At 43.9% G+C, this 25,974-nt stretch overlaps 1 protein-coding gene across 2 annotated transcripts in view; it reads right to left on the bottom strand.

Annotated features, from left to right (window-relative positions):
- The window catches only part of pappaa (pregnancy-associated plasma protein A, pappalysin 1a), a 314,646-nt gene extending 292,910 nt beyond the window's left edge, over positions 1 to 21,736 (bottom strand). For both annotated transcript variants that reach the window (XM_078550327.1, XM_078550328.1), the window contains exon 1: positions 21,192 to 21,736. In XM_078550327.1, the coding sequence (XP_078406453.1) occupies positions 21,192 to 21,591 (400 nt within the window). In that variant the 5' untranslated portion in view covers positions 21,592 to 21,736. The remainder of the gene's footprint in view (positions 1 to 21,191) is intronic.
- Positions 21,737 to 25,974: the final 4,238 nt, after the last annotated feature.

Below are 25,974 nucleotides of genomic sequence, written 5' to 3'. Positions count from 1 at the left end.
AATATAAAAACAGAAAGTAAAAGCTTCTCAAGTATATCAAAAGGTAAAGTGAAAATAAGCGATGGTCCTTTAGAAGGTGAGGCTGGGGAATTAATAATTGGAAACAAGGAAATGGCAGAGACTTTGATCATGTATTTTGTATGTAGCTTCACAGCAGAAAGCACAAAAAACACCCAAGAATCATAGAAAACCAAGAGAGAAAAGGGAGGGAGGACTGAAAACAATCATGATCACTAGAGAAAAAGTACTAGGAAAATTAATGGGACTAAAGGCTGACAAGTTCCTTGGACTGATGGGCTACATCTGTGGATCTTAAAGGAAGTGGCTGCATTGACTGTAATCTTCTAAAATTCCCTAGCTTCTGGAAAGGTCCCAGTGGATTGGAAAACTGCAAAGTGTAACATCACTCTTCAAGAGAGGACGGAGAAAGAAAGCAGGAAACTATAGGCATGTTAGTCTAACATCTGTCATTGGGAAAATGCTAGAATCTATTATTAAGAAGGTTGTAGCAGGACATTTAGAAAATCATAATACTATCAGGCAGAGTCAACATGATTTTGTGAAAGGGAAGTTGTGTTCTGACAATTTTTTTTTAGGAATCTTTGAGAATGTAGCAAGCAGGGTGGATAATAGGGAACCAGTAGATGTAGTGTATTTGGATTTCCAAATAACATTTGATAAGGTGTCACAAATAAGGTTATTTACAAGATAAGCGCTCAGGGTGCTGGGGTGACACATTGACGTGAATAGAGGATTGGCTAACTAACAGGAAACAGAAAATCAGGATGGATGGGCCTTTCTCGGGTTGGCACACTGCAACTAGTGGAGTGTCACAGGGATCAGTATTGGGATCGCAATTACTTATGATTGATACACAATCAAGGGACTGATTGTATTGCAGGCAGTTTTGCTTATGATACCAAGATAGGTAGGGAAGCAAGTTATGAGGAAGATACAAAAAGTCTGCAAAGAGTTATAGATAGGTTGAGTGAATGGGCAAAAACTTGGCAAATAAAGTATGGGAAAACATGGGAAAATGTGAGCTTGTGCACTTTTGCAGGAAGAATAGAAAAGCAGAATATTACTTGAATGGAGTGAGACTGCAGCATACTGCAGGACAGAGGGATCTGGGTGTGCTTGTACATGAATCACAAAAAGTTAGCATGCAGGTCCACCAAGCAACCAGGAAGGCAAATTAAATGTTGGCCTTTATTGGAAGAGGGATGGGGTATAAAAGTAGGGAAGACTTGCTACAGCTGTACAGGGCATTGGTGAGACCACACCTGGAGTACTATGTACAGTTCTGGTCTCCTTACTTAAGGAGGGAAATACTCACATTGGAAGCAGTTCAGAGAATGTTCACTAAATTGATGCCAGGGATGAGGAAAGGTTGAGTAGGTTGGCCTATACACATTGGAGTTCAGAAGAATGAGAGGTGGTCTAATTGAAACATAAGATGATATGGAAGATTCTGAGAGGGCATGACAGGGTAGATGCTGAGATGATGTCTCCTCATGTGGGGAATCTAAAACTAGGGGGCACAGTTTAAAAATAAGGTGTCTCCCATTTAAGAGGGAGATGAGGAGGAATTGCTTCTCTCAGAAGGTCATTAGTCTTTTGGGATTTCCTTCCATAGAGAGCAGTGAAGGCTTAAACATATTCAAGGCTGAGTTAGACAGATTTTTGATTGCCAAGGATTATTGGGGGCAGGCAGGAAAATGGAGTTAAGGCCACAATCAGATCAGCAATGATCTTATTGAATGCTGGAGCAGGCTTGATGGGTTGATTGGCTTATTCCTGCTCCTATTTCTGATCATTTTATGTCCTAATCTGATGTTTACACGTGTGCACTTTCTGGCAGAAATCAGTGAACAATGATTAGCAGCAAGGATGCTGGCTGATTTCCACCCCCACAACCCCCACCCCATCTCCACCTCAGCCCAAGGGTTTGGTGCTCATTTTTTTATCATTACCAGCCAAATACTGAGCAATGATACCTGAATCTGAATGTAAATTCTGCCAGGAGTCTATAGTAAACACTAATATGTTAATGTGCAATGAAGCATCTGAGTCTGATATCACATGTCCAAAAATAAAAGCATGTAGTAACACACACGTAAGTGTCACCTCCTGTGCTTAATAAATATGTCATAGTTATAAATAACCTGTTTTCTCCAGTCGTGATATCATTGTAACTCACTTGACCTAGATAATATGAATATTTGAATTCATAATAGGCATAGTGGCAATCTCTCAAACAAATTACTTGAGAAGCTTACAAATGAGTCTATGCTTATTCTCACATATGGTTCACTGCCAATGCACCAAAGTCATATTGTCTGATACTTGTCAAAGATCTCCACATACCATTCACAACTTGTAAAGGTACAGTACTGCCACTGAGCTTTTTGTCCATTAGTATTGCACAGATCTTTTGAATAAGTCAGCTGTCCACAAGTGTGCTTCCATAATACGCCAGACACAAACTCCCATAGAAGAGGACAGGAAAAATGCCTGAGGAAGTACGAGTATGTGTGCATGCATGCACACTCACATATTGTTTTCAAAGAATGAAAAAAGTACCCAAGGGAGCCACCTCATCGGCCAAACCACCTGAGAAATGACAGTTCCTGCTCCAAATATGCAGAGGAGATAGAAGAGGCAAAAGATCCAAAGCTTGGGGATTAAACTGTTTGGTATTATTGTGTCAAATTCCTCTGCCTGCTACTTTCAGAGATATTGCCCCATTTAAAATAAATAGGGCAACATCTCTGTAAAATAGAGAAACTGGGAAATCAATAGATCGAGCGTTGGATAAAGATGTTGTACAGTGTGATTTACAGATTCAAGCACACGTCATTAGCCTATGCGCAACATTTCAAACTGAGATTCATTTTTAGTAACACTGTCACATTACAGAAGGACATTGGACCTATTCTCAGTCTTTGAACTATGCAAATTGCTGATTATTGAGTCAAGCTATTAGTTTTGCATTTTAATTGCATTACTCCACTTATGAATGCCCAGTTGAGAAAGGGCAGCAAAGTGTGTTAGAAATAACCCTTCAATTCTAGGAAATGTGTTCAAACCTTGAGGGTATAGATTTAATTCTGGCCCAGATAGATGGGAAAGAAGCCTCTGCTTTACTAGTTGTTAACAATTCCATGTGAAAATGGGTTTGTGTAATCTTGAATCGGAGGTCTTGTGGCATAGTGGGTAGCATCCCTGCCTCTAAGCCGGAAGCTCTGGGTTCAAGTTCCACTCGAGGACTTGATGGCCAAGGAAGGTGCAATCATAATGCAGCCAAACAGGTATTAACTTGTAAATACATCCAACATACGCCAATGGTAGGTGATAAGAGCAGGAGAGATTCCTGGTCAGCCGTATGATGGAACGAAATTGGAGCCTCTCCCATCACTATCCAGGCTACAACATGTATGTAAAACTGTATGTTGCCACAGCAATTTCAACTCCTTGGGTGGCTGGTTGGCTCAGTTGGCCAGATGGCCGGTATGGATCAGATTGGTGCCAACAGCGGTGGGGGGGTTTGATCCCCGTTCTGGCTATGGTGGATGTGGGACCTGCATCCTTCCCTTACCCGTGGTGGAGATTGTGATGCTGTGAGTGAGATCTGCCTTCGGTCAGAGAACTCGAGAAGTGGAAGAAGAACCTTGAATCATGGACTAGCAGCACAAAACTAAGCATAACTATATGACATTGCTTGTCTCATTCAGGGAGACCACATGGATGACTGGTGTGGTGAGTAAAAATGTCGCCCCAAGCTGGAGTTTGGAATAGAAACTGGATAATGCAGATTATTTCAGCATTTATCTGAACATTGTCATAACTGATCTGGGAACAAATTGGAAGAATTCCCAAAATTGACATGCCCTGACCTTGATGTCACCCTAAATCCATCCTTTCTCAAAATAAGGGAGTCTCTCAAAAATATTTTCTTTAGAATGCATGAGCGAAAATTTGAGATATTGACCTCACAAAACAAACTGTGAAATTTAGGAATTTCTATTAAATCTCAGCAAACATGGCTGGAACCCTCCCATGTTGTATTCAAAATACTCATAGGGATCATATAGGATTTTGGATCAGGGATTTCTTGAAGATAAAAACAAAAAGCTAAAAGCTACTGCGGATGCTGGAAATCCAAAACAAAACAAAAACAGAATTACCTGGAAAAACTCAGCAAGTCTGGCAGCATCGGCGGAGAAGAAATCAGTCAACGTTTCGAGCCTCCATGGCCCTTCGGCAGAACTGCAGCATAGTTTCAACAAGGGAGAAATATAAATTGGACCCACCTTAAACCAATTTATATTTCTCCCTTGTTGAAACTATGCTGCAGTTCTGCCGAAGGGCCATGGAGGCTCGAAACGTTGACTGATTTCTTCTCCGCCGATGCTGCCAGATTTCTTGAAGATACACTGGTAACGACACATGGTCACTTTTCACACATATTGTAACACAGTTGTCAGACAATTACAATTGATTTTTATTGTATAATTATGCAGGGTTACAGCCCTGCATAACAAGGCCTTATTAGTTTGCTTTCCTTTTATGAGTGCAATTTAGCTACAATCGGCCAAACCAACTCAAGAGATTGCAGAGTTTTAATCACAAGTTATATTAAGTGTAAAATGAGTTTCTGCGATCTATGGCGGTGCTTTAAACAACTTTGTGCTGGAAGCCAGCCCTGCCAACAAAACTGGGCATGAGAACATTGAGGAGCTCAAGAGGGATTACAAAGGTTGGAGAACCGTGAAACCCCTCTTTGAGTCCCTGACACACTGGTGGGAAGTGATCAAGGGAAGCATCAAGAGGTTTTTCATCCGCAAAGGCACCCAGAAAGCTAGAAAGGAACAGAGGGAAATGTCCCGACTCCAGGAAAAGATGCAGAATCTGCTCCGGCTGCAGTCGATGGGGGTCGATGTCAAGGAGGAGCTCCAAGAGGTGAAGGGCCAGCAAGCCTCGCACTTTGCCTCGGAGGCCTCCAAGATCATCTTCCGTTCCAGAGTCCGCTCCGTGGAGCAGGATGAGACGTGCTCACGTTTCTTCTTCCAAAAGGTACACAGAGAGCGCTCTGTGATCAGCAGCCTGAAGGAAGAAGACGGCTCAGTAAAGTCATCACGGTCCGACATTCTGAGGATCAGCAAATCCTTTTATGCCGGACTGTATGACGTGAAGCCCACGGACAGCACGGCCTCCCAGTCCTTCCTGTCCTCTATCACGGAGGTCTTAGACCACAGTACGCGGGAGAGCCTAGACAAACCGCTAACTCCTGACGAACTGACTAAGGCCCTCGAGTCCTTCGAGAAGAGTAAAACCCCCGGAAGCGACGGCCTGCCAGCGGAGTTGTATTCGGCTCTGTGGGACTTGATCGGCCCAGACCTGCTAGAAGTGTACGAGAGTATGCTCCTGGCCGGCAGCATGTCAGAATCCATGAGGAAAGGCATCATCACCCTCATCTACAAGCACAAGGGGGAAAGGGAGGAAATTAGAAATTGGCGACCCATTTCACTGTTGAATGTGGACTATAAGATTCTGTCCAAGGTCATCGCCAACCGGGTCAAATCCGCTCTGGAATTGGTGATTCACCCTGACCAGACCTGCTCTGTGCCAGGCAGGAAGATCTCTGACAGCCTGGCGCTGCTCAGGGATACGATTGCCTATGTACAGGACAGGGGTGTGGATACCTGCCTCATCAGCTTGGATCAGGAGAAGGCCTTTGACAGAATATCGCACACCTACATGGGGGATGTGCTCTCCAAAATGGGCTTTGGGGAGGGAATTCGAAATTGGATCCAACTGCTCTACACTAACATCAGTAGCGCAGTCTCAATCAATGGGTGGGAAACAGATAGCTTTCCGATTAAATCTGGAGTCAGGCAGGGCTGTCCTCTCTCGCCTGTCCTTTTCGTGTGCTGCATAGAACCCTTTGCCGAGTCCATCAGGAAGGATCCGGGCATAAGAGGAGTGACGATCCCAGGCAGTGGAGGCACTCAGGTAAAAGCCTCCCTGTACATGGACGACGTCGCCGTTTTCTGCTCGGATCCGCTGTCGGTGCGCAGACTGATGCACGTCTGCGACCAGTTCGAACTGGCCTCGGGAGCCAAGGTAAATCGTGGGAAGAGCGAGGCCATGTTCTTTGGGAACTGGGCTGACCGATCCTTTGTCCCCTTCACTGTCAGGGCTGACGGCCTGAAGGTGCTGGGGATATGGTTCGGAGGGACCGGGGCATGCGTTAGAAACTGGAAGGAGCGAGTGGCTATGGTGAAAAGGAAACTGGGCATGTGGGAGCGACGCTCCCTCTCCATTGCGGGTAAGAACCTGGTCATCAGGTGTGAGGTACTCTCGCTGTTGCTGTACGTGGCGCAGGTCTGGCCCATTCCACACTCCTGCGCGATGGCGATCACTCGAGCCATCTTCCGCTTTATCTGGAGGTCGAAAATGGATCGTGTCTGCAGGGACGCGATGTACAAGCCTCTAGATAAAGGGGGAAAAAACGTGCCCAACATCGCCCTCATACTGATGGCCACCTTTGTGTGTGGCTGCATCAAGCGGTGCGTAGACCCTCAGTACGCAAACACCAAGTGTCACTACGTGCTGAGGTTCTACCTGTCCCCGGTGTTGCGAAGGATGGGTCTGGCCACGCTGCCGCGGAACGCTCCAAGTAGTTGGACCGTGCCGTACCACCTGTCCCTGGTGGAAAAATTTATGCAGAAAAACACCTTTGACCACAAGTCCATCAGGCAGTGGTCAGCACGTAACGTCCTAGAGGCCCTGAGGGAAAAGGAGAGGGTGGACCCTGTGGGATGGTTCCCCGAGCAGACTGTCAAAGTCATTTGGCAGAATGCCTCATCGCCAGAACTTTCCAACAAGCACCAAGACGTAGCTTGGCTGGTGGTGAGAAAGGCCCTCCCCGTCAGATCCTTCCTACACGCCAGGAGTCTCACCCCCTCTGCACGTTGCCCTCGAGGTGGCTGTGGTGGGGAAGAGACCGTTGTTCACCTCCTTGTGGATTGTGCCTTTGCAAAGAAAGTCTGGAGAGAGATGCAGTGGTTGCTGTCGAGGTTCATCCCGAGCAGTTCTGTGACACAGGACTCTGTGCTCTACGGGCTGTTCCCAGGGACACACACCGAGACAAACATCGACTGCAGCTGGAGGATCATCAACTCGGTGAAAGACGCGCTTTGGTCTGCCCGAAACTTGTTGGTCTTCCAGCACAAAGAGTTGTCCCCGACCGATTGTTGCGGACTGGCACAATCCAAAGTCCAGGACTACGTGCTGAGGGACGCACTAAAGCTTGGGGCAGCTGCCGCAAAGGCGCAATGGGGAAGGGTCGCTGTCTAAGACCTTTCTACCACAGCGCACCGAGAGACTGGGAACTGTTTAGAGCCCCTTGGGCTGTACAGATCAAAATGAAAGGCTGTAAATGATTGTAATATTGTTTGTACTGATGCACCTGGTGATACATTTTGTAAAAGTTTAACCTGGATTGTACCCTTGTAATGTTGTTTTTGAAATGGTTTTGAATGTGATTGAAGATATTTTATGAATAAAGTATATTTTTACAAAAAAAAAAAAAAAATCACCCACCACTGCCCCACAGATGAAAATAGGAGGCTGGCGGCTTTCTGCCTGATGCAGGTGTTGACTCGTGTACGCCAATGAAACAATTACATGGTCCAGTATAGCATTTTTACAACACTTGCTGTGTTTTTAAAATCAGATTAATCATAGATGGAGGACTAGACACTCACTTCAAAAATTCTCCTTATTGTGATAAATCCATTTTCAACTGTGTTAATAAAACAACACCAACTCACCACTCTAAATACAACAACAAATACCTTTTAATGCAAAGATAAAGGGAAATTGCATTCTATTATGCTGACTGATTGCACTGGTTCATGTATGTTTGTGGTTATGCAAATATGTTTGGGTGGAAATTTGAACAATAACTTCACTACAGAAAAACAGTGCCATTTCAAGCACAATTTGTGCCCATTTTCCTTGATTGCAGACAAAGTGGAAACTCTATCCCCAGCTGTATGATACTGCCAACTTGTATTGGAATCATGTCAATGAGCTGAATCTTATGGTATGTAACAGTCGTCCTATTATTTTTCAGTAAGTGCTAAATTGAAACAACAGGTGAAACACAAACTCTGGAAGGATGTTTTCTGCTATGTAAATGTATAAGACTCATTTGGTATAGAATGTAAAAATCTGCCAGTTCATCTGGATATGTCTTCTGTTTTGATTGTATAATTTCCTTCCACAATTGGATTGAAAAATACTGTCCTTATGATGCACTTCTTAAAAGATAGCGAAGTGAACAAAGTTTTAACATACAACAGTGTAAAAAAAGCAGTGTGTTGTACTATGCAATGGATGCGTAACTAGGATGCTGAAGCATAGTCACATCATTACTGACTGTAGAATGGTGATCATCTTTGTCCAGAAAAGATGCTATCATTTGATGGCCTCTATGGAGATGGCATAAAGCAGAAAATGCTGGAAATACTCAGCTCAACCGTGGAGCGAGAAACAGAGTTAGCGTTTTAGGTCAATGACCTAACATCAGAATGGAACTTTCTGATGAAAGGTCATCAACCTGAGACATTGGGCGGAATTTTACGGCCCCTCCTGCTGGCGGGATCTTCTGGTCCCAACAAAGTCAATGGAGTTTTGAACGGCTCACTGTTTTCCAGCCTCGCTGTGATGGGACCATTAAATTACACCCATTAGCTCTGTTTCTCTCTCCCCATATGTTGCCTGACCTGCTGAGTATTTTCAGCATTTTCTGTTCTTATTTCAGATTTCCAGCATCTGCAGTATTTTGCTTTTGTATGCTTTTATATAAGATATCTATCATGACAGAGAGCTAATAGGTGTGTCAGTTGCAATAGAGCAATATTACGAGCAAAATTTACATTATGTATTGGCTTTGATGTTTCCAAGTCATATATGGATTGGATGAAAGTTCTTTTATAATCGCCGAACAATGGACCAACCTAAGGGAGGTGCTGTGTTAATTTTCTATGTCATGTATTTCTGGACCTTTGATTGACAATTTGGCACTATTTAGTATGTAAATATAGGATGCCTTGTCTTGTAGTCACTTGGCCATCTTTCCAAACTTATTTTAATAATGATTCTTATATTTATCACAGAAAGTTGATTTGCATCCTGTTTGTCTGAGCTGGAGTCCAGACCTCCATATGAACATATCCATCTATTCCTTTCTCCCTTATGTACTGATCAGCATCATTTTAAATGCAACTATGCTATTCGACTCAATGCAAAAAGAGTGGTAAAGTATATTTGCAATTAATGCTACCATGGCAACAATAGCACTTGAAAATCTAAATTATGTTAGCTTTTTGTAAACATTAAACTTTTCAGCTGCTACACAAGATACTTAAATTGAAATATAATGGGGAAGTTAAACACATCTTAGTGTTAAAACAGTAGATACACCCATCAAAATCTCACATTAACTTTGTGTCCCTTTCATAAAAAGTTTCATGAGAACTACTATCTTATGCCTCTCTTTCACCCTAACCGATCAATGAAATAAAAATAAACAAACTGATATGGTTGATATTGTGATCTCCAAATATGATGTCATTTTGTAAGATTAAAATTCATTCAGCCATGTTATTGAACCCATGAAAGATAATTTAGAGTCCAGAGAGATTAGTTGAGTAGTTGGCGACTAGTGGTGACTATGACTAATCTAGTTCAGTTTCTGGTCAATGGGGGTTACCATTGACCAGAAACTGAATTGGACTTGTCATATCAATAGTGTGGCTACAAGAGCAGGTCAGAGGCTAGGAATCCTGCGGCGAGTAACACACCTCTTGACTCTCCAAAGCCTGTCCACCATATACAAGGCACAAGTCAGGAGTGTGATGGAATACTCTCCACTTGCCTGGATGTGTGCAGCTCCAACAACACTCAAAAATCTTGACACCATCCAGGACAAAGCAGCCTGCTTGATTGGCACCCCTACCACAAACATTCACTTCCTCCAACACTGATGCACAGTGGCAGCAGTGTGTACCATCTACAAAATGCACTGCAGGAACTCACCAAGGCTCCTTAAACAGCACCTTCAAAACCCACAACCATTACCATCTAGAAGAACAAGGGCAGCAGATGCATGGGAACAGCACCACCTGCAAGTTCTCCTCCAGGCCACACACCATCCGGACCTGGAATTATATCGCCGTTTCTTCACTGTTGCTGAGTCAAAATCCTGGAACCGCCCCCCCCCCCCACAACAACACTGTGATTGTACCTACACCACATGGACTGCAGCAGTTCAAGAAGGCAACTCACTCCCATCTTCTCAAGGGCAATTAGGGATGGGCAATAAATGCTTGCCTAGCCAGCGATGCCCATATCCCATAAATGAAATTTTAAAAAGCAAAGCAATGTATTGTAATACGTTCAGGTGATAATGAATGTTATTCATTTCACAGTGTAAGATTTTTGAAATGCAGTAGGAAAAAGGAAAATGCATTATCCTCTTTCACAAAAGAAAAGACTTGAAATCAATAAATATCATGGCAAAATCTATAGTTGTGGCTCAGTTGGTGGTACACTTGCATCAGAGTTAGGAAGTTGTGGGTTCAAGACCCACTCCTGGATTTGAGTATAGAAATCTTGGTTGACCATCCAGTGCAGTAGGAGGGAGTGTTGTGCTGTCTTTTGGATGAGACATTAAACCGAGACTCTGTCTGCCCTCTCAGGTGGGTATAAAAGTTCCCATGGCATTATTTTGAAGAAAAGCAGGGAAATTATCCTCTGTGCCCTTGCCAACATTAATCCTCAATCAAGATCACTAAAACAGATTATATGGTCATCATCACATTGCTGCTTGTGGGAGCTTGCTGTGCACACATCATGTGCCCCGTTTCCTATGTTACAATTTTGACAACACATTAAAAGTACTTCTTTCGTCATAAAGCACTTTGGGACACCCTGAGATTGTGAAAGGCGGTAACAAAATGTAGGTCTTTCCTTTTTCTTTCTTTCAAGATTGAAAGAAGGCAAAATGGAGCAGCTTTAGATGGCCATGTTGTATTGATGCAGATCAGTTTTTGCAATGGGATTTTTGCCATGATGATGCAAGGTAACTGAAGTCTGCTGCGGAAAACTAATGAGTATTCAATATTTTTCCAGTAATGAGAAACTTCCTGAAGGAGATGGTCCTATCCTGAAGGAGATGGCCCCACTCACTTTGGCTTTGCTTTGCTTGCGGTTTGAATCAGAACTAGTGCAAAGCCAAATTTTGAAACTTCCAACATTAAAAGCAGTTGTTCAACTGATAGCCTGAATTATTTTTAAGTTATAAAGGTAGAAAGCAGCTGACTAGATGAATGTGCACGTGGAGCTCTGCTCTCCCCATCTGAGGAAGCATTTTGTAAAGCTACACCCAATATGATGCAAATGTTTTGAGTCACAGCCACCTCCTCACTTTATCCCTTAGATGAATCTCGGTATTATTTGCTCCAGTTCATGTTTATCACAGAGCTATTTTATCACTATTATAGTATTGGACTAACTTTCAAAAATATCTCCAATTGCCAGGAGAAAAATGTCATATTTTTCCAACTTTCAATATCACCTAATTCCCAATTATATTTAATGCGGCTTATTTTGGAAAATTTTTCACTAAATTCAATTAGCGTTTACTGGACATTTTAATTTTCTTTCAAACAATGTTGTCCTATTTTCGCAAAGTTAAATACACATGAATGAAGCCAATTAACCCATCTAATTCAACTTTCTTTAGAAACTTATGGGCTCTAACCATCATCAATCATCTCATGACTAATTCCAGAGTGTGCTCCTCAGTTCCCCTATCCAGAGGATCATTCCAAGAATCATTCTTCACGTGACAAAAACATGGCTCTCACATCAGACTTGAAATTTCCTTTTATTTCTTTAAACCTTTGCCCTTTTGTCCAACAATTATACTTTAACTTAAAGCAGTATACCAGATTAGCTTTTTCTTTTCCTCTTTTTATAAGGTTCCCTCTCACTTGCCTCCTTTCAAAGTTGAAGAGTCTAATTTTCACTCACCTTTCCTCCTTACTCAGTCCTCTGACACTAAGGATTAGTTCCATGGCTCATCCCTACACTATTTCACGGCCAAATTGTCCTCTGTCTAATCGGGAAATGTTGAAGCTCATCCAGGCTCTTGTGAAGGGAGAGTTGATGTTACATATATCGCCACTGACCTTATGAATTGGTACAAGCATAGTTTGATGGATTGGATTAGAAACCTGTAGGGCCCACATTAAATTGTGGATTGATAGGGAGAATATCTTCTTAGACTGTTAGTCCTAAGGTTCTAACGTGACAATACATGGATATGGTCCTATTGCATAAAACTTTAATTTGGCACCAATTGGCAATTTTAACACAGAAAGGCAACAGAATTGCTGCTGTGGGTAATGGAAGATTTGCTCTGATGGAGAAGTCTATCACTGTTTTATATGAGAGTTAACAAAAAACAAGCACCTCTAAGTTTTTTCTTATCTTTTCAGTCGCTACCCATCAGCTATGAACCAAGTGTGTGGTGTTGGGCTAATGAGACCCAGAGATCCTCACAGCCCTGTTTGACATCCACACATTTGGAGGATAAAAAATTGATGGAATTGTAGCTGCACTAAAAGTTAAACGCTTCTGTACTTGTGCAAATGGAGGATGAATTTCATTCACGTGTAAACACATTTTTTGTTATTTTTCTTTAAACATAAGAATGTGAGAAAAAAGAGCAGGAATAGACTATATGGCCCATTGAGCCTCTTTGTAAATGAGTATGATCATAGCTGATTTTGGGCTTAAACTCCTTTTTCAATGACTCTCCATATCTCTTGATTCTATGAGAGACCAAAAAACTGTCTATTTCAGCCTTAAATACGTTCAACGATGGAGCATCCACAACCTTCTGGTACAGAGAATTACAAAGATTCAAAACCCCATAAGAGTTAAGAAATTTCTCCTCTTCTCAATCCTGTGATCAGCCCTTATCCTGTGACTGTGCCCCATTGTATGAGATTCCCCAGTCAGGGGAAACAACCTCTCAATGTCTTGTCAAGACTTGTCAAGAAATCAAATTTATTCAAGGTTGAGTAGGACAGATTTTTGATAGACAAGAGAGCCAAGAGTTATGGGGGGCAGACAGGAAAGTGGAGTTGAGATTGCAACCAGATCAGCCATGATCTTATCGAATGGAAGAGCAGGCTTGAAGGCCCAAATGGCCTACTCCTGCTCTACGTTCTTTTAGTTAATATTCCAGCTCACTATCAATGTCCAGTGATCTCTACAAATAGAGATAAGCTTATCTACAATTTCAAACTGGATGACCCAGTTTTTCAGGGTGGGCAATCAGTTTATTTAGATAATTGAAAAACCAAATAGTCTGGTTTGGAGTTGCCTAATTGGAAGTTAGCAAATGTAATGTAGCTATTCAAGAAAGGAGGTAGAGAGAATACAGGAAACTAAAAGCCAGATAGCCATTTTAAAATTATTCTTTCATGGGATGTGGGTGTCGCTAGCAAAGCCAGCATTTGTTGCCGATCCCAAATTGCCTTTGAACTGATTAGCTTACTCAGCCATTTCAGAGAGCAGTTAAGAGTCAACCACATTGCTGTGGGTCTGGAGTCTCAAATAGGCCAGACTGGGTAAAGATGGCAGATTTCCTTCCCCAAAGGATATTAGTGAATGAGATTTTTTTTGCGACAATCGATGGTAGTTTCAAGGTCACCATCAGTGTTTTTAATTCCAGATTTTATTCGTTAAATTTAAATTCCACTGGCTACTATGGTGGGATTTGAACCCATGTCCCTAAAGAATTCACCCAGGGACTCTGGATTACTAGTCCAGTGACATCACCACTATGCCACCATCTCCTCATCAATCAGTAGGAAAGTGCTGAATCTATTAAGGAAATCTTAACAATGTACTTAGAGAATCGTAAAATGATCAGACAAAGTCAAAATGCTTTTATGAAAGGGATATCATGTTTGATAAATTTAATATAATTTTTTGAGGATGTAAGTAATAAAGTAAATGTAGATGTAGTATACTTGGATTTCCAAAAGGCATTTGATAAGATGCCATACAAAAGGTTAATATGCAACATTACCCCCAATGGAGTTGGTGGAGTGGGGGGGGGGGGGGGGGGGGGGGTAACAATCTGGTTTCCAGTTGCCCAATTGTAAGTATAAAAATGTAATGAAGCTATTCAAGAAAGGAGAGAAAAAACAGGGAACTACAGGCCAGATTCAATGTCGTGTTGAGCCCCTTCAGAATCTTATATGTTTCAATGAGATCATTGCTTATTCTTCTAAACTCCAGAGAGTATAGACCCATTTATTCATCATAGGTCAGTCCTCTCATCCCAGGGACCAACCTAGTGAACCTTCACTGTTCCGCCTCCAATGCAAATATATCCTTCCTTAAAAATGGAGACCAAAGCTACACACTATGTTCCAGATGTGGTCTCGACAAAGCCCTGCACAACTATGGGAAGATTTCTTTATTCTTGTACTCCAATCCCTTTGCAATAAAGGCCAACATGCCATTTGCCTTCCTAATTGCTTGCTGTACCTCCGTCCCAACTTTCTGAGTCCCTTGTGTGAGTACACCCAACTCCCTCTGAATATCAACATTTAAAACTTTCATGTCTTCTTAAAAGTATTCTGCCTGTCTATTTTTTCTATCAAAGTGAATAACCTCACACCTCCCCACATTATACTCCATCTGCCAACTTTTTACCCACTCACTTAATCTGTCTATTTCTCTTTGCAGTGTCTTTGTGTCCTCTTCAAAGCTGGCATTCCCACCTAGCTTTGTATCATTAGCAGACTTAGATACGTTCTTCCCTGTCTCTATATCTTGTCATTAATGTAGATTGCAAATAGCTGAGGTGCTAGCACTTATCCTTGCAGTTACAGCCTGCTAACTTGAAAATGTCCCATTTATCCCTACTCCTTGCTTCCTGTCTATTAACCAATCGTCCATCCATGCTAAATTCCAATGTGTATAGGCCCAATCTGTTCAACTTTTCTTCATAAGATAAGCCCTTCATCCCAGGAATAAGTCGAGTGAACCTTCTCTGAACTGCTTCTAAACACAGTTATGGCCTTTCTCAAATAAGGAGCCCAAAACTGTACACATTGCACCAGATGTGGTCTCACCAAGGCTCTACAGCTGCAGTAAAACTTCCCTACTTTTATATTCCATTCTCCTTGCAATAAACGCCAACATTCCATTTGCCTTTCTAATCACTAACTCTGAATACAAGCATTGTCGCCGCACCCCCCTCCCCCCCTTCCAGCTGACGGACACTGAGGCCAATCATGTGTCTGAATATTTGCTTAATATACTGAGGGATCTCTTCATTTAAAAATGGAGAGACATTTCTTAATGTCTCAGTTTCCCATTTCTTCTGCACCTTCAACTGACGAACTGCTAAGATTCACACTCAACAGAAATCATTGTGCTTCTACAATTAGTCTTGGTATAGTACCTCACATCTGATTCCGGAAATCAGTTTAGTTCCCGTTTTTTCCTCGTTATTTTATTTCCATATATTAACTTAATGCTTGGCGAGGAGAGAACTAGCATTAGTGGGTATATATTTTTTTCCTTTCATGGGATGTGGGCATTGCTGGCTAGGCCAACATCTGTTACCCATCCATATTTGCCCTTGAGAAGGCAGTGGTGAGCTGCCTTCCTGAACCGCTGCAGTCCATGTGGTGTCGGTACACCCACAGTGCTGTTAGGAAAGGAGTTCCAGGATTTTGGCCCAGTAACAGTGAAGAAACAGCGATATATTTCCAAGTCAGGATGGTGAATGGCTTGGAGGGGAACTTGCAGGTGGTGGTGTTCCCATGCATCCGCTCAGCTTGTCCTTCCAGGTGGTAGAGGTCACCAGCTTGGAAGGTGCTGTTGAAGGATCCTTGGTGAGGTGCTGCATTGCATCTTGTATAAGGTACACACTGCTACCATTGTACGTTAGTGGTGGAGGGAGTGAGCATTTAAGTTAGTGGACGGAGACTGCTTTGCCCTATGTGGTTTTCAGCTTCTCGAGTGTTGTTGGAGCCTCAGCATCAAGACAAGCGGAGAGTATTCCTCTTGACTTGTGCCTTGCATATGGTGGATAAGAGTTGGGGAGTCAGGAGGACTCGCCTCAGAATTCTCAGCCTCCAACCTGTTCTTGTAGACACAGTATTTATATGGCTGGTCCAGTTTAGTTTCTGGTCAATGGTAACCCCTAGGATATTGATAGTGGGGCGGATTCAACAATGGTACTGCCATTCAATGCTGGGGCGGGGGCGTGGGGTTGTGGTTTGTTAGATTCTCTCTTATTAGGGATGGTCATTGCCTGGCACTTATGTAGCACGAATATTGCTTGCCACTTCAGCCCAAGACTGAATATTGTTGCGTTTGGACACAGACTCCTCAGTATCGGAGGAGTTGCGAATGGTGCTGAACATTATGCAATCCTCAGTGAACATCCTCACTTTTGACCTTATGATGGACGGAAGGTCATTGATGAAGCAGCTGAAGATGGTTGGGCTGTGGACACTACCCTGATGAACTCCTGCAGTGATGTCCTGGGACTGAGATGAGTGACCTCCAACAACCATAGTCATCTTCATTTATGAAGGTTAAGACTATAACCAATGGAATGATTTCCTCCTGATTCCCATTGACTTCAATTTTGCAAGGGCTCCTTCTCGATGCCACACTCAATTAAATACTGCCTTGATATCAAGGACAGAGTCACTCTCACATCCCCTCTTAAGCTCAGCATTTTTGTCCATGATTAGACTAAGGTTGTAATGAGGTCAGGAGTTGAGTGGCCCTGGCAGAACCCAAACTGTGTGTCATTGAGCAGGTTATTGCTAAGTGCCACTTATAGCACTGTCGATGACCCCTTCCACCTCTTTGCTGATGATTGAGAGGAGGCTGATGGGTGGTAATTAGCCGGGTTGGATTTGTCCTGCTTTGTGTGGACAGAAAATACACCCTGAACAACATATATTACTCAGAAATAAAAACAGGAAATGCAGGTAATGCACAGTAGCTCATCCAGGTAAGATGTTTGGTTTGTGTGTCCAGCATTTTCTCTTTTGAATTCCTATTTGCATGTTCTCTTTTCCTTTTTCTTCTGTACTGTATGGGGTCGAGACATTGTGTCATTGTGCAGCCTGGAGTGGGTAGAAGAGGCTTAGAAATGAATGCCTGGTGAGTGTTTGAATTAAAAAAAACATAAATGCCATTTAAAAAATCAGCAGGTCTGGCAACATTTGTGGAGAGAGAAGCAGAGTTAACATTTCGAGTCCAATATGACTCTTCTTCAGAGGAATTCTCTGAAGTGTCATGCCTGACTTGAAACTCTGTTTCCCTGTCCGCAGATGCTGCCCGGCCTGCTGAGTGTTTCACAGAATGTTCCAGCGCAGGAGGCCATTCGGCCCATCGCGTCTGCACCCGCTCTCCCAATGAGGAACTGGCTTTGTGCCATTCTCCCTCCTTCTCCCCGTAACCCTGCCCAGCCCTCCTCCTGTTCACACAACAGTCCGATTCCATTTTGAATGCTTCGATTGAACCTGCCTCCACCCACACGCTCGGACAGGGCATCCCAAACCCTTAACCACCGGCTGCGTGAAAAAGTTCCAGCGTTCTGCTTGGTGTCCCAGGGTTTGAATTTCCCGCCTCGAGGTAGATGAAACCACTGGGCGTTTTCTAAACGGGGAATTCAGCGGGGATCCGTCTCCTCCCTGGCCAGGCGGGATCACCGCCGCCGAGTTCATGAATAAAATCTGCAAGGCTGTCAGAATGGTGCTGTTTTCTCGGTTCTCTGTCGACTCTAGGCAGGTGGGTGGGAGGGAGGGAGGAGGGCACAATGACTGGTTCCCTCTCTGACTGCCGGAATGACAGGAGCTCCGGCTCTCCTCCTGTCGGTTGTCCCTGAGTTTTATTCCAGCCTGGGCTCTGCCAGCTGTTGACAGGGAAAGCCCATCTATCCCAGCGTGCTAGCTGGATCTGTATTTATAGAGTGAGGCAGGGACTCTGGAAAGAATCGCTCGGCTTGTCCCGTTAGCTCGGGGAGGCTATGAGTGAGGAGGGTGTGGGCACAAGGGTCTGCTTATACCAGCCGCCCAAATTGTACCATAAACTACGCTGTCACAGTCAGGATTCTTTTTTTTCCCCGTTGTTATTGTTCGCCCACAGCGTGTTCGTTCTCACAGGCAATTGGTAGCCGAGCACGGCCTGTGTAGAGGATCTCACATGTGCCCAAACCTCAACACTCCCATCGCTCTCTGGACGGGAATAGCTTGTGCCCAGTGCCAGGAGCTGCAAAAAGACGAGCCCCTGTCCCCCTGGGAGTCACAGAGGGTATTTTACGCAGTGCAGGATTTCTTACAAGCCTTTTGCTTTGCACATGATTGAGTGGCTCCTCGATCGCCTGTGATTATTGCAGCCTGTCCCTGTATAGGAGACGCGTTTTAACACTTGCTGGTGTTGGGGGTGTTTCAAAGAACCCGTTCTTTTTTTTTAAAACAATTTTTTTTTTCCCCTGGTGGCTTGTGAATGTGATTCAGTGTTTCTGATAGTTCCGCCTCGGCTACAACACGCCCACTTAAAGCTTCCCCGTCAGGGCTGCAGACACTAAACTGTTGCTTTCTAAAAGCCATCTTTTTTTTTTTCCTACCCGCTTCAGACCATTTCTTCACTGCGCGCCCTTCAAAAATATTCCCAAAATGAAATGTTGAATTCCGAAGCTACCGACTCAGACTGCACACCTACCAATGGGATCCGCCGGCCCCGGAGGGGGTGGGGGTGGTGGTGTTGCATAATGTGACACTGCGACCTGATCAGACCTTACAGGAGGAGGCCGGAGACAACACGCCATTCAGGTCCCCGCCCCCCCCCCGGCAAAAGCAGTTTCCCCGTCAACGGTAAAACAAGTTCCCTCGCTTTGAGCGGGCGCCTGTTTGCTGACAAATCCCGGACAGCACATATACATATATATATATATACACAATCAGTCTGGCTTTTCTGGCGCTCAGGTTAAGCTTTCCAGCAAGCCGTTCAAAATAAGCAAATACATGAGGGCGAAGCGCGAAAACGGAGTCGTGCAGCCTCTTGGCTGGACAATTCACTTCGTTAACAGGCGGGATCCTGAACAAAACAAATCATCGCGCCTCGTCCTGTACCAGTATATTCTGAATGCCCTATGTCCCAATCTTTTATTATTGTGTTATTAAAAGCGATGTTATAAACCCCCTCATGCTACCGAGGGGGCGGGGAGGGCAAATGATTCTTTCAGGTAACGAGCAGACAATTTTCAGTTGGACAACAACAGAACAAAAAACGGCCCTCACACGATCCCTGCACTGATGGGCAATTCGCCTTATCTCGCCACCCAATGCGAATCTAAATAGATCTAACGTAATGTCAGAGCAGGACGTGGAAAATACGAGACTCTTAATTGAACATGACATCATTCTGCAAACGGATTCATATCATTGTCGGTGTATTTTTCACAGCCCCCGATTTAAAATGAAGTGACTGGTCAGTGGAGTTTGGGGGTGGGTGGGTGGGTGGGTGCGGGAGGGCGGGGGGTGAGACTGGCTTTAAGGTGAATTTTAACTCTTGTCGGGCTTGCACTGAATTCGCGCCAACTGCTCCAACCAACACACACGCTTTGGAATGAACGGCCGAAACATGAGAGACATGCCACACTCTGCGTGTGAAAGGAGATTTGACCTGTGGAATGCCGCTGTTTGTATGGTCTTAGCTGCTCTCTGCCCCAGAACGGGGGCGAGAGAGAGAGGGAGAGGGAGAATCGGAACGTGAGGGAGAGATTGAAAAGGAAAGGGGGTGGGGAGGAGGAAGAGGGACGATGTTTCATAGATAGTATCGCCCGAGCGTAGACGTAAACAATAATGTCACATTGAAAACAGGATTACACATGCGATGAGATAACAGAACAGATCATCTCTCGACCTCCCAAATGAGTCGGTAAATACGGCTGTTTAACAAGTCAGTCCTATGCATTCACCTAAAATGATGTTACAAAAGGGGATTGTATTTTTCTCAAATTAAAATAATTTTGACTAAAACTAAACATTTTCACTGATAAACCCCCTCATCGACTCGCCATTTATTGCAAAGTAACTTATACACGCCGAGCTTTTGATTTTAGCTGGGAGACCACAAACAGTAAAATAGTTGCTACAAGCCGATTGTAACCAGGAAGCGAAGACAGCAAACCGTAAACAATGTGCTGCATCTCTTGCACAACATTCAGTAAATCGTGCCTTAAATGAATGCATCGAGTCTTGGAACGAGGAGGAAAATAAAGCCTCCAATTCCCTGGTTATATATGGCCGAGGAGACTTTGCCGTGCTGTGATAGTACGGTTTGTTTTGCTTTCACGAGTTCAAGGCAAAACATTGTCCCCGGTGTGCGCCTGTGGGACTCTTTCAACTGGGGATTACGCTCTCTGTTGGCTGGGATCGGGATCAAAAGCGCCGAGCACTTTCACTGTTACCGCGGGCAGAACGACACGCCCTCACTCAAATTTATATCTTAAACCATTCATAGAATTAGGAGCCTTAAAGTGGCACCGTTACGCACTGTGTGTGTGTCTATGTGTGTCGGGTATGTGTGTGTCTGTCTCTGTGTGTGTTTGTGTCTCTGTGTGTGTGCCTGTGTGTGTGTGTATAGGCCAGGAGAGGGAGAAGGTCACATCAAGCAAAAAGACGTATTTCAGAAAAAAAATAAACAATTGTCTTTCATGGTTATAGAAGCGGCAGCATTCACAAGGGAAGGTTCACGATGACAGTGATGGTTACATTTAGGGTAAAGAGTTGGATAAATATATTTAAGCTTAACTGCACTGTTTAAGTTGAAATTTAGTTAAAGATAACGTTTTACTATTGCTCTGTGAGTCAAGCCTCTACACACATTTCTAACTCATGCAAGATTATTAAAATGATTAAAAGCAGACCAACAAACTTGTGCATAGAATAAACCCGCGTGTTGTAACTATTTACATCTACAAAGTTACTTTGACGGTTTTTTGTTGTTGTTGCGAATTGCAGTGCGGGGCATCTCTTGGCCAGCTGGGTGACACTTACCTACGAGGACAGCTGGAGACCGCTGCCCTCCTTCAGGTCTGACCCTTACTTCCACAGTGAACCTCCTCCTGGGGAGCTCGGTGCTTGTTCGGAGGCGCAGCTGGTTGCCTTGCCCGGTGAAATACAGCAATCTGCCCTGGCTTTGACCATGCGGCGGCGGCGGAGGCAGCAGCAGCCGGGGAGGGTGGTCTGAGGCTGGTCGGGGCAATGCCCGCTTGCCACGGGGCAGCCTCGTGCCACACAATCCCGGGGAGTCCGCCTCGGGGCCAGCCCGGTGATCCAGGGCCAGGAGGAGGGCACGTTTGGAGCGCCGGAGCCGACCTGCCATCTGCCCGTCACACTCCGACCCCATAGCCAGAGCTAAGAGGCAGAGAGCGGGTAGCGCATTCCAAACTTGCATCTTCTTTCGAGTCAAGTCTCTCGCTTCCCTCTCAAGTCTCTCTGTCCCTTTCACTCACTCCCTGTCTCTTTAGACTCTCCCTCTCTCTCTCTCTCTCTCTCGCTTTCTCTCTCTCGCTTACGAGTTTCCTCTTCTGCCGCCTCAATCACAATGATCCGCTACACAGAACCTGTTTTCTTAATAAGACACGACCCCTTTCCCTTTGCCTCCCCCCTCTCAAACACGCACTTGAAACAGAGATGGATAAACAAGAATATGCTAATTTATTAGCCTGCACCAACTAAAGCACCACCTTCGTAATGTTCCCATTGAAAGGATTCTAGTAACCGTAAGGCTGACTAATCAATCAGTTTGAAAACACCAAATTTCCCACTTGGATCCCTCCACAAACAGCTTTAGGTACCCTGACCAACACACACACACGCACATCGCCACAGCTTCGGATTTATTTCAGACCTATGACTTTCTCCAATGCAAGATTCAGTCACAATTACGGCAGGGAATTCAAACTTCACTTTTTTGGGGGGGAAAAAATAGAAAAAAAGTAGTTATATTATTGTATTTAAGAATGAATAGAATTTAGCGTGAGGTCGCAGCCAGCGATTTGAGTTTAAACCAGAGGGTGACGCTTCCCCTTTTTAAGTCCTTTTTTTGGGGAGGAGAGAAACAAAACGCTTCTTGTTAAATATTGATATATGTGTTTTTTGCATTCTCCCGTTTACAGTTTTCGTAGTCCGGGACGGTGTGATTTTTGGCTGTGTTTTTTAACCAGAGGTGACCGGGGAAGCGGCTGCCTGTTGTGTGTGTGTGTGTGTATACAGATGAATGTGTGATTCGGGACGGCGCTCTGAGCTTTAGGTGCACTCTAGCTCCCTCCAGATGTTATTGCCTGGAAATTTCACTTCAAACATGCCGTCTGAGAGCGCTCTCATCAGATCGGGGGCAAGTTTTGAGACTGGAGGGAAAGAGAGACCTTTGATTGGAAATGCTTGGGGTTTTTGTGAGGTGAAAGACGCCTTTCACTGCAACCACATCTAGCTCGGTTGGACCTCGGGATGCCCCTAATGCTGTCAAGGGCTCGACCCCAATGCGATATTATCAGTATTTTCCACTTGAAACCTATTGCATTTCAATAGCATTCCCATATTACACACAGACGGGCGGAAGAGAAGTAAAAGGGTACGAGATGCAGTCAGAGAACTCGGCTGGAGGCTGCGAGGTTGGCCGGATTTTACATTTGCGAGGTGCCCCACATAATCCGATTACTGGGGAACGATTAGAGGTGACATGAGGGGAAATGCAGAGGGAATAAGCGTTCAGGGTTTCTCTTGTCCCCGAATAGTGAAACCTGGGGACTGTAGTAGTTTGGGCTCTCTCTCTTGTTCTAACCCGGCGCCTTTTGACAAGCAACCCCTCCCTGCCTCCTCACAAAGGTGGACCTGAACGCCGCAGTATTGCATTGGGAGCACTGGGTTCCTCCGAACTATGTGATGTGCGGGACTTCGTAATGACTTCCAGGGACTGCGACCTGCCACTGGTTTGTGAATTAATAAACTTGTAAGGTTTGAAGGCGCTGTGTGATGTTGGAACCCCCCTCCTTCTCTGGGCCTGCACTGCATTGGTCAGACTCGTGTCCCTCCCACACCGCCAGCCTCCAATGTACACGGAGGAATGAAATGAAAATTAATGATATCCAATGAGGCTTGCGTCATTTCCCAGCGTTTCTCCTTCGACCCAGAACAGGCTGAGGGAGGGAAAAGCGCTGGGATTTTACGGAGGCTGGAAGGAGGACAGATATTGGGGATATTTAATAATGGTTCGTTTTAAGAATTATAGAGGAACATGTTACATTGCCTGTGAAAGTAACGGCTCTTGTCTCAGTAAATCGGTCTGCTCACTCAATGGAACTAATTTCGTTACAAACCAATAGGTCCCAGTGTATCTAAAAAACGAAGGTGTTTCCTCCTTAACTGTGCGTTCATTTATTTATTTTCTGTTGAACACTGCTTCAGAAAGGATTTGTGCTGACCCCATTATAGAATGATTTCCTAAATAACGGTCAGTTACCAAAGTTAAAACCTATTCGCAGGTGTATGCGAGGAAGCTATCCCATTCAATCATCAAACTTCCTTAACTTAACACGGTGACCTCAACAAATAAAGTTATCAAGTGCAGGTTCCATTCACGAATGGTGTAACCGATGGTCAAGCTGCAAGCATGGCTGGTTTTAATTATTTACATCTCCTGACATAACGCAAGAAGGAGCAAATTGACTCCCTTGCTCTTGCCACCTTTCCCATGAAAAGCGCGGAACTGGCCGTTCAATTCGTCCACATTTAAAACTGACACTTTAAATTCTGACATCACAACTTGTTTTAATGATAGTTTTGCCTTGGCTATTGTGGTGTCACAGATGCAACAGCAAAATGCATTTCTCTTTCTAACATTTATGTCGCGATGAGCATCAGAGCAAAATCTGATCGTTTCAAATGGTACTATCTTCTGCGCAGTATGGAATTCACTTTATTTCACAGGATTAGCAACAAGATGGTGTTTAATTTTACGTAAATGAAATGGTTTACTAAGAATTCCGAACTCTGTGTGTCAGGTTGAGTTTAGATGTATTCCTTCAGTTGGTCCCTACTAAACGATCAGATCACTATTGGTGCTAATGGAACTCTTTAGCATGATGAACTCATTAGCTCCTCCCAGCTCGTTCTACAATGATGTCATTACAGTCAGCACCCCGCCCCCCCCCCCCCCCCCAAAATATGTAACATAAACATGAACAAAAATTCAAATCATTGTCAGTTATTACCAAAGTCCGATTAAGAAAGAAATAGTTAATAATAGGCAAGTTTCAATAATTGAGCAATCTCTAATGAAGTAGCAATCTCTATAGAATATTCTCTACAAACCTGCTACTTTATTATCGCGCAATGCTCCCGCAATTCGTCAAAGTAGCCGAAGGGAATTGTAAATTGCAGAACGACCTGTCATCTTAGTGAATGAGTTCTGTTTGTAAACGCCACTACAACTTATGTTCATAGTTTACTTCCCCCTCATCAATATTGCTGTCGATAAGAGAAGCACTGCTTTCCGATCTCCCACTTAGCTGACTATCTAACGAACTAACGGGACCAAACACGCCGTGGCCCCTCATTGTGCCCGGTTGGTGCGGTACCCGCGCTTTTGCAGGCAATACCAAGCTGCTGCTGATGGACACGGTGCTGCGCTGTGGGGATGTAATGACATTACGCCGCGCTGTGGGCTTAGCTCATTGAGCTATCTCAGTGATGAGTAAGCCAAGCTTGACTGTTCAGTGAGTTGATCATTAATTTGAAAGTGGCAGGATTCTGAGCTCTCCCACGCAGATTTTTAAACGGCAAAATACGGACTGCACCTCCTCCTTTGCTTTAATTTTATTTCCCACCCCTGCAGTGAGTCACCTCCTTGCTTAGCGCCATTGGAACATGATCTCAATGCAGAGCTCAAACACAGTGCGAAGTCTGCGGTAATGAGAGTAAGTGGACCTCACAGACCCTTCAAAATGAGATTGAAGGTGTTCAGTATTGGAGGCGCCACCAATGCGGCACACTTTTCATGCAAGAAGTTTGAGCGCATTGGAAATAAATAAATATTCGCCCGTTTAATCCCTCGATGTCTTCAAAAGTTGATCGACACAGGTTTAATCATCATTTGTTTTAGGCGTGAGAATTAGATCAGAATGCATTCGTCTTAATGAATAGATTGAGAGAGCTAAAAGAACAATTTGTAAGGAAAATATAAAAGGAAAACAACTGCCGTTTTTAACAATTTTTTACTAGGCAACGAGTAGGATATCCCTTCTATTTTGTTTACATTTCGACCACATGGTACGTCAGAGTGTTTCGAAAGAAGTTTATGAAGACAGCTTCATTTCTCCCCCCTCCGCGATGTTCAATGTTTTATCGATCGCCCTGGGATAAAAGACTCCTAGTGTCAGAGTGTCAGTGGTTTTGCTCTCATGATTCCCCACCATTTTCACGTAAATCCTAGAGCTTTTTAATCCCTCTTTTCGAAACACTGCCTCACACAAATTAATCCCCCAGTACATTACCTGGAAGAGATTTTGCAGCATTCATGAGGTTAGCAGATCAATGGCCACACTGAATTTTAATAGGTTATTCCAGCAAAATGAAATGCTTTAGGCTAATATATTGTCAACATAATTGCTCTAGTAATTTAACTATTAACACGCTGAAAGTTTTAGTGTTTGGTTGGTCCTCAATCGTTCACTATTCATTGAGTTTCAAAACATCAATGAACTTAGTTGATTCAGTTAAATTTGACTGAATGGTGATTCATTGTGAAGTGCAAATGTCCTTTCCTATTAGAGGAATA

Source organism: Cetorhinus maximus, chromosome 10 (assembly GCF_964194155.1).
Source record: "Cetorhinus maximus chromosome 10, sCetMax3.hap1.1, whole genome shotgun sequence".
In the NCBI taxonomy this organism is placed as follows: domain Eukaryota; kingdom Metazoa; phylum Chordata; class Chondrichthyes; order Lamniformes; family Cetorhinidae; genus Cetorhinus; species Cetorhinus maximus.
Note: the sequence above shows the minus strand (reverse complement) of the source record. Positions and strands in the feature narration are given on the sequence as shown.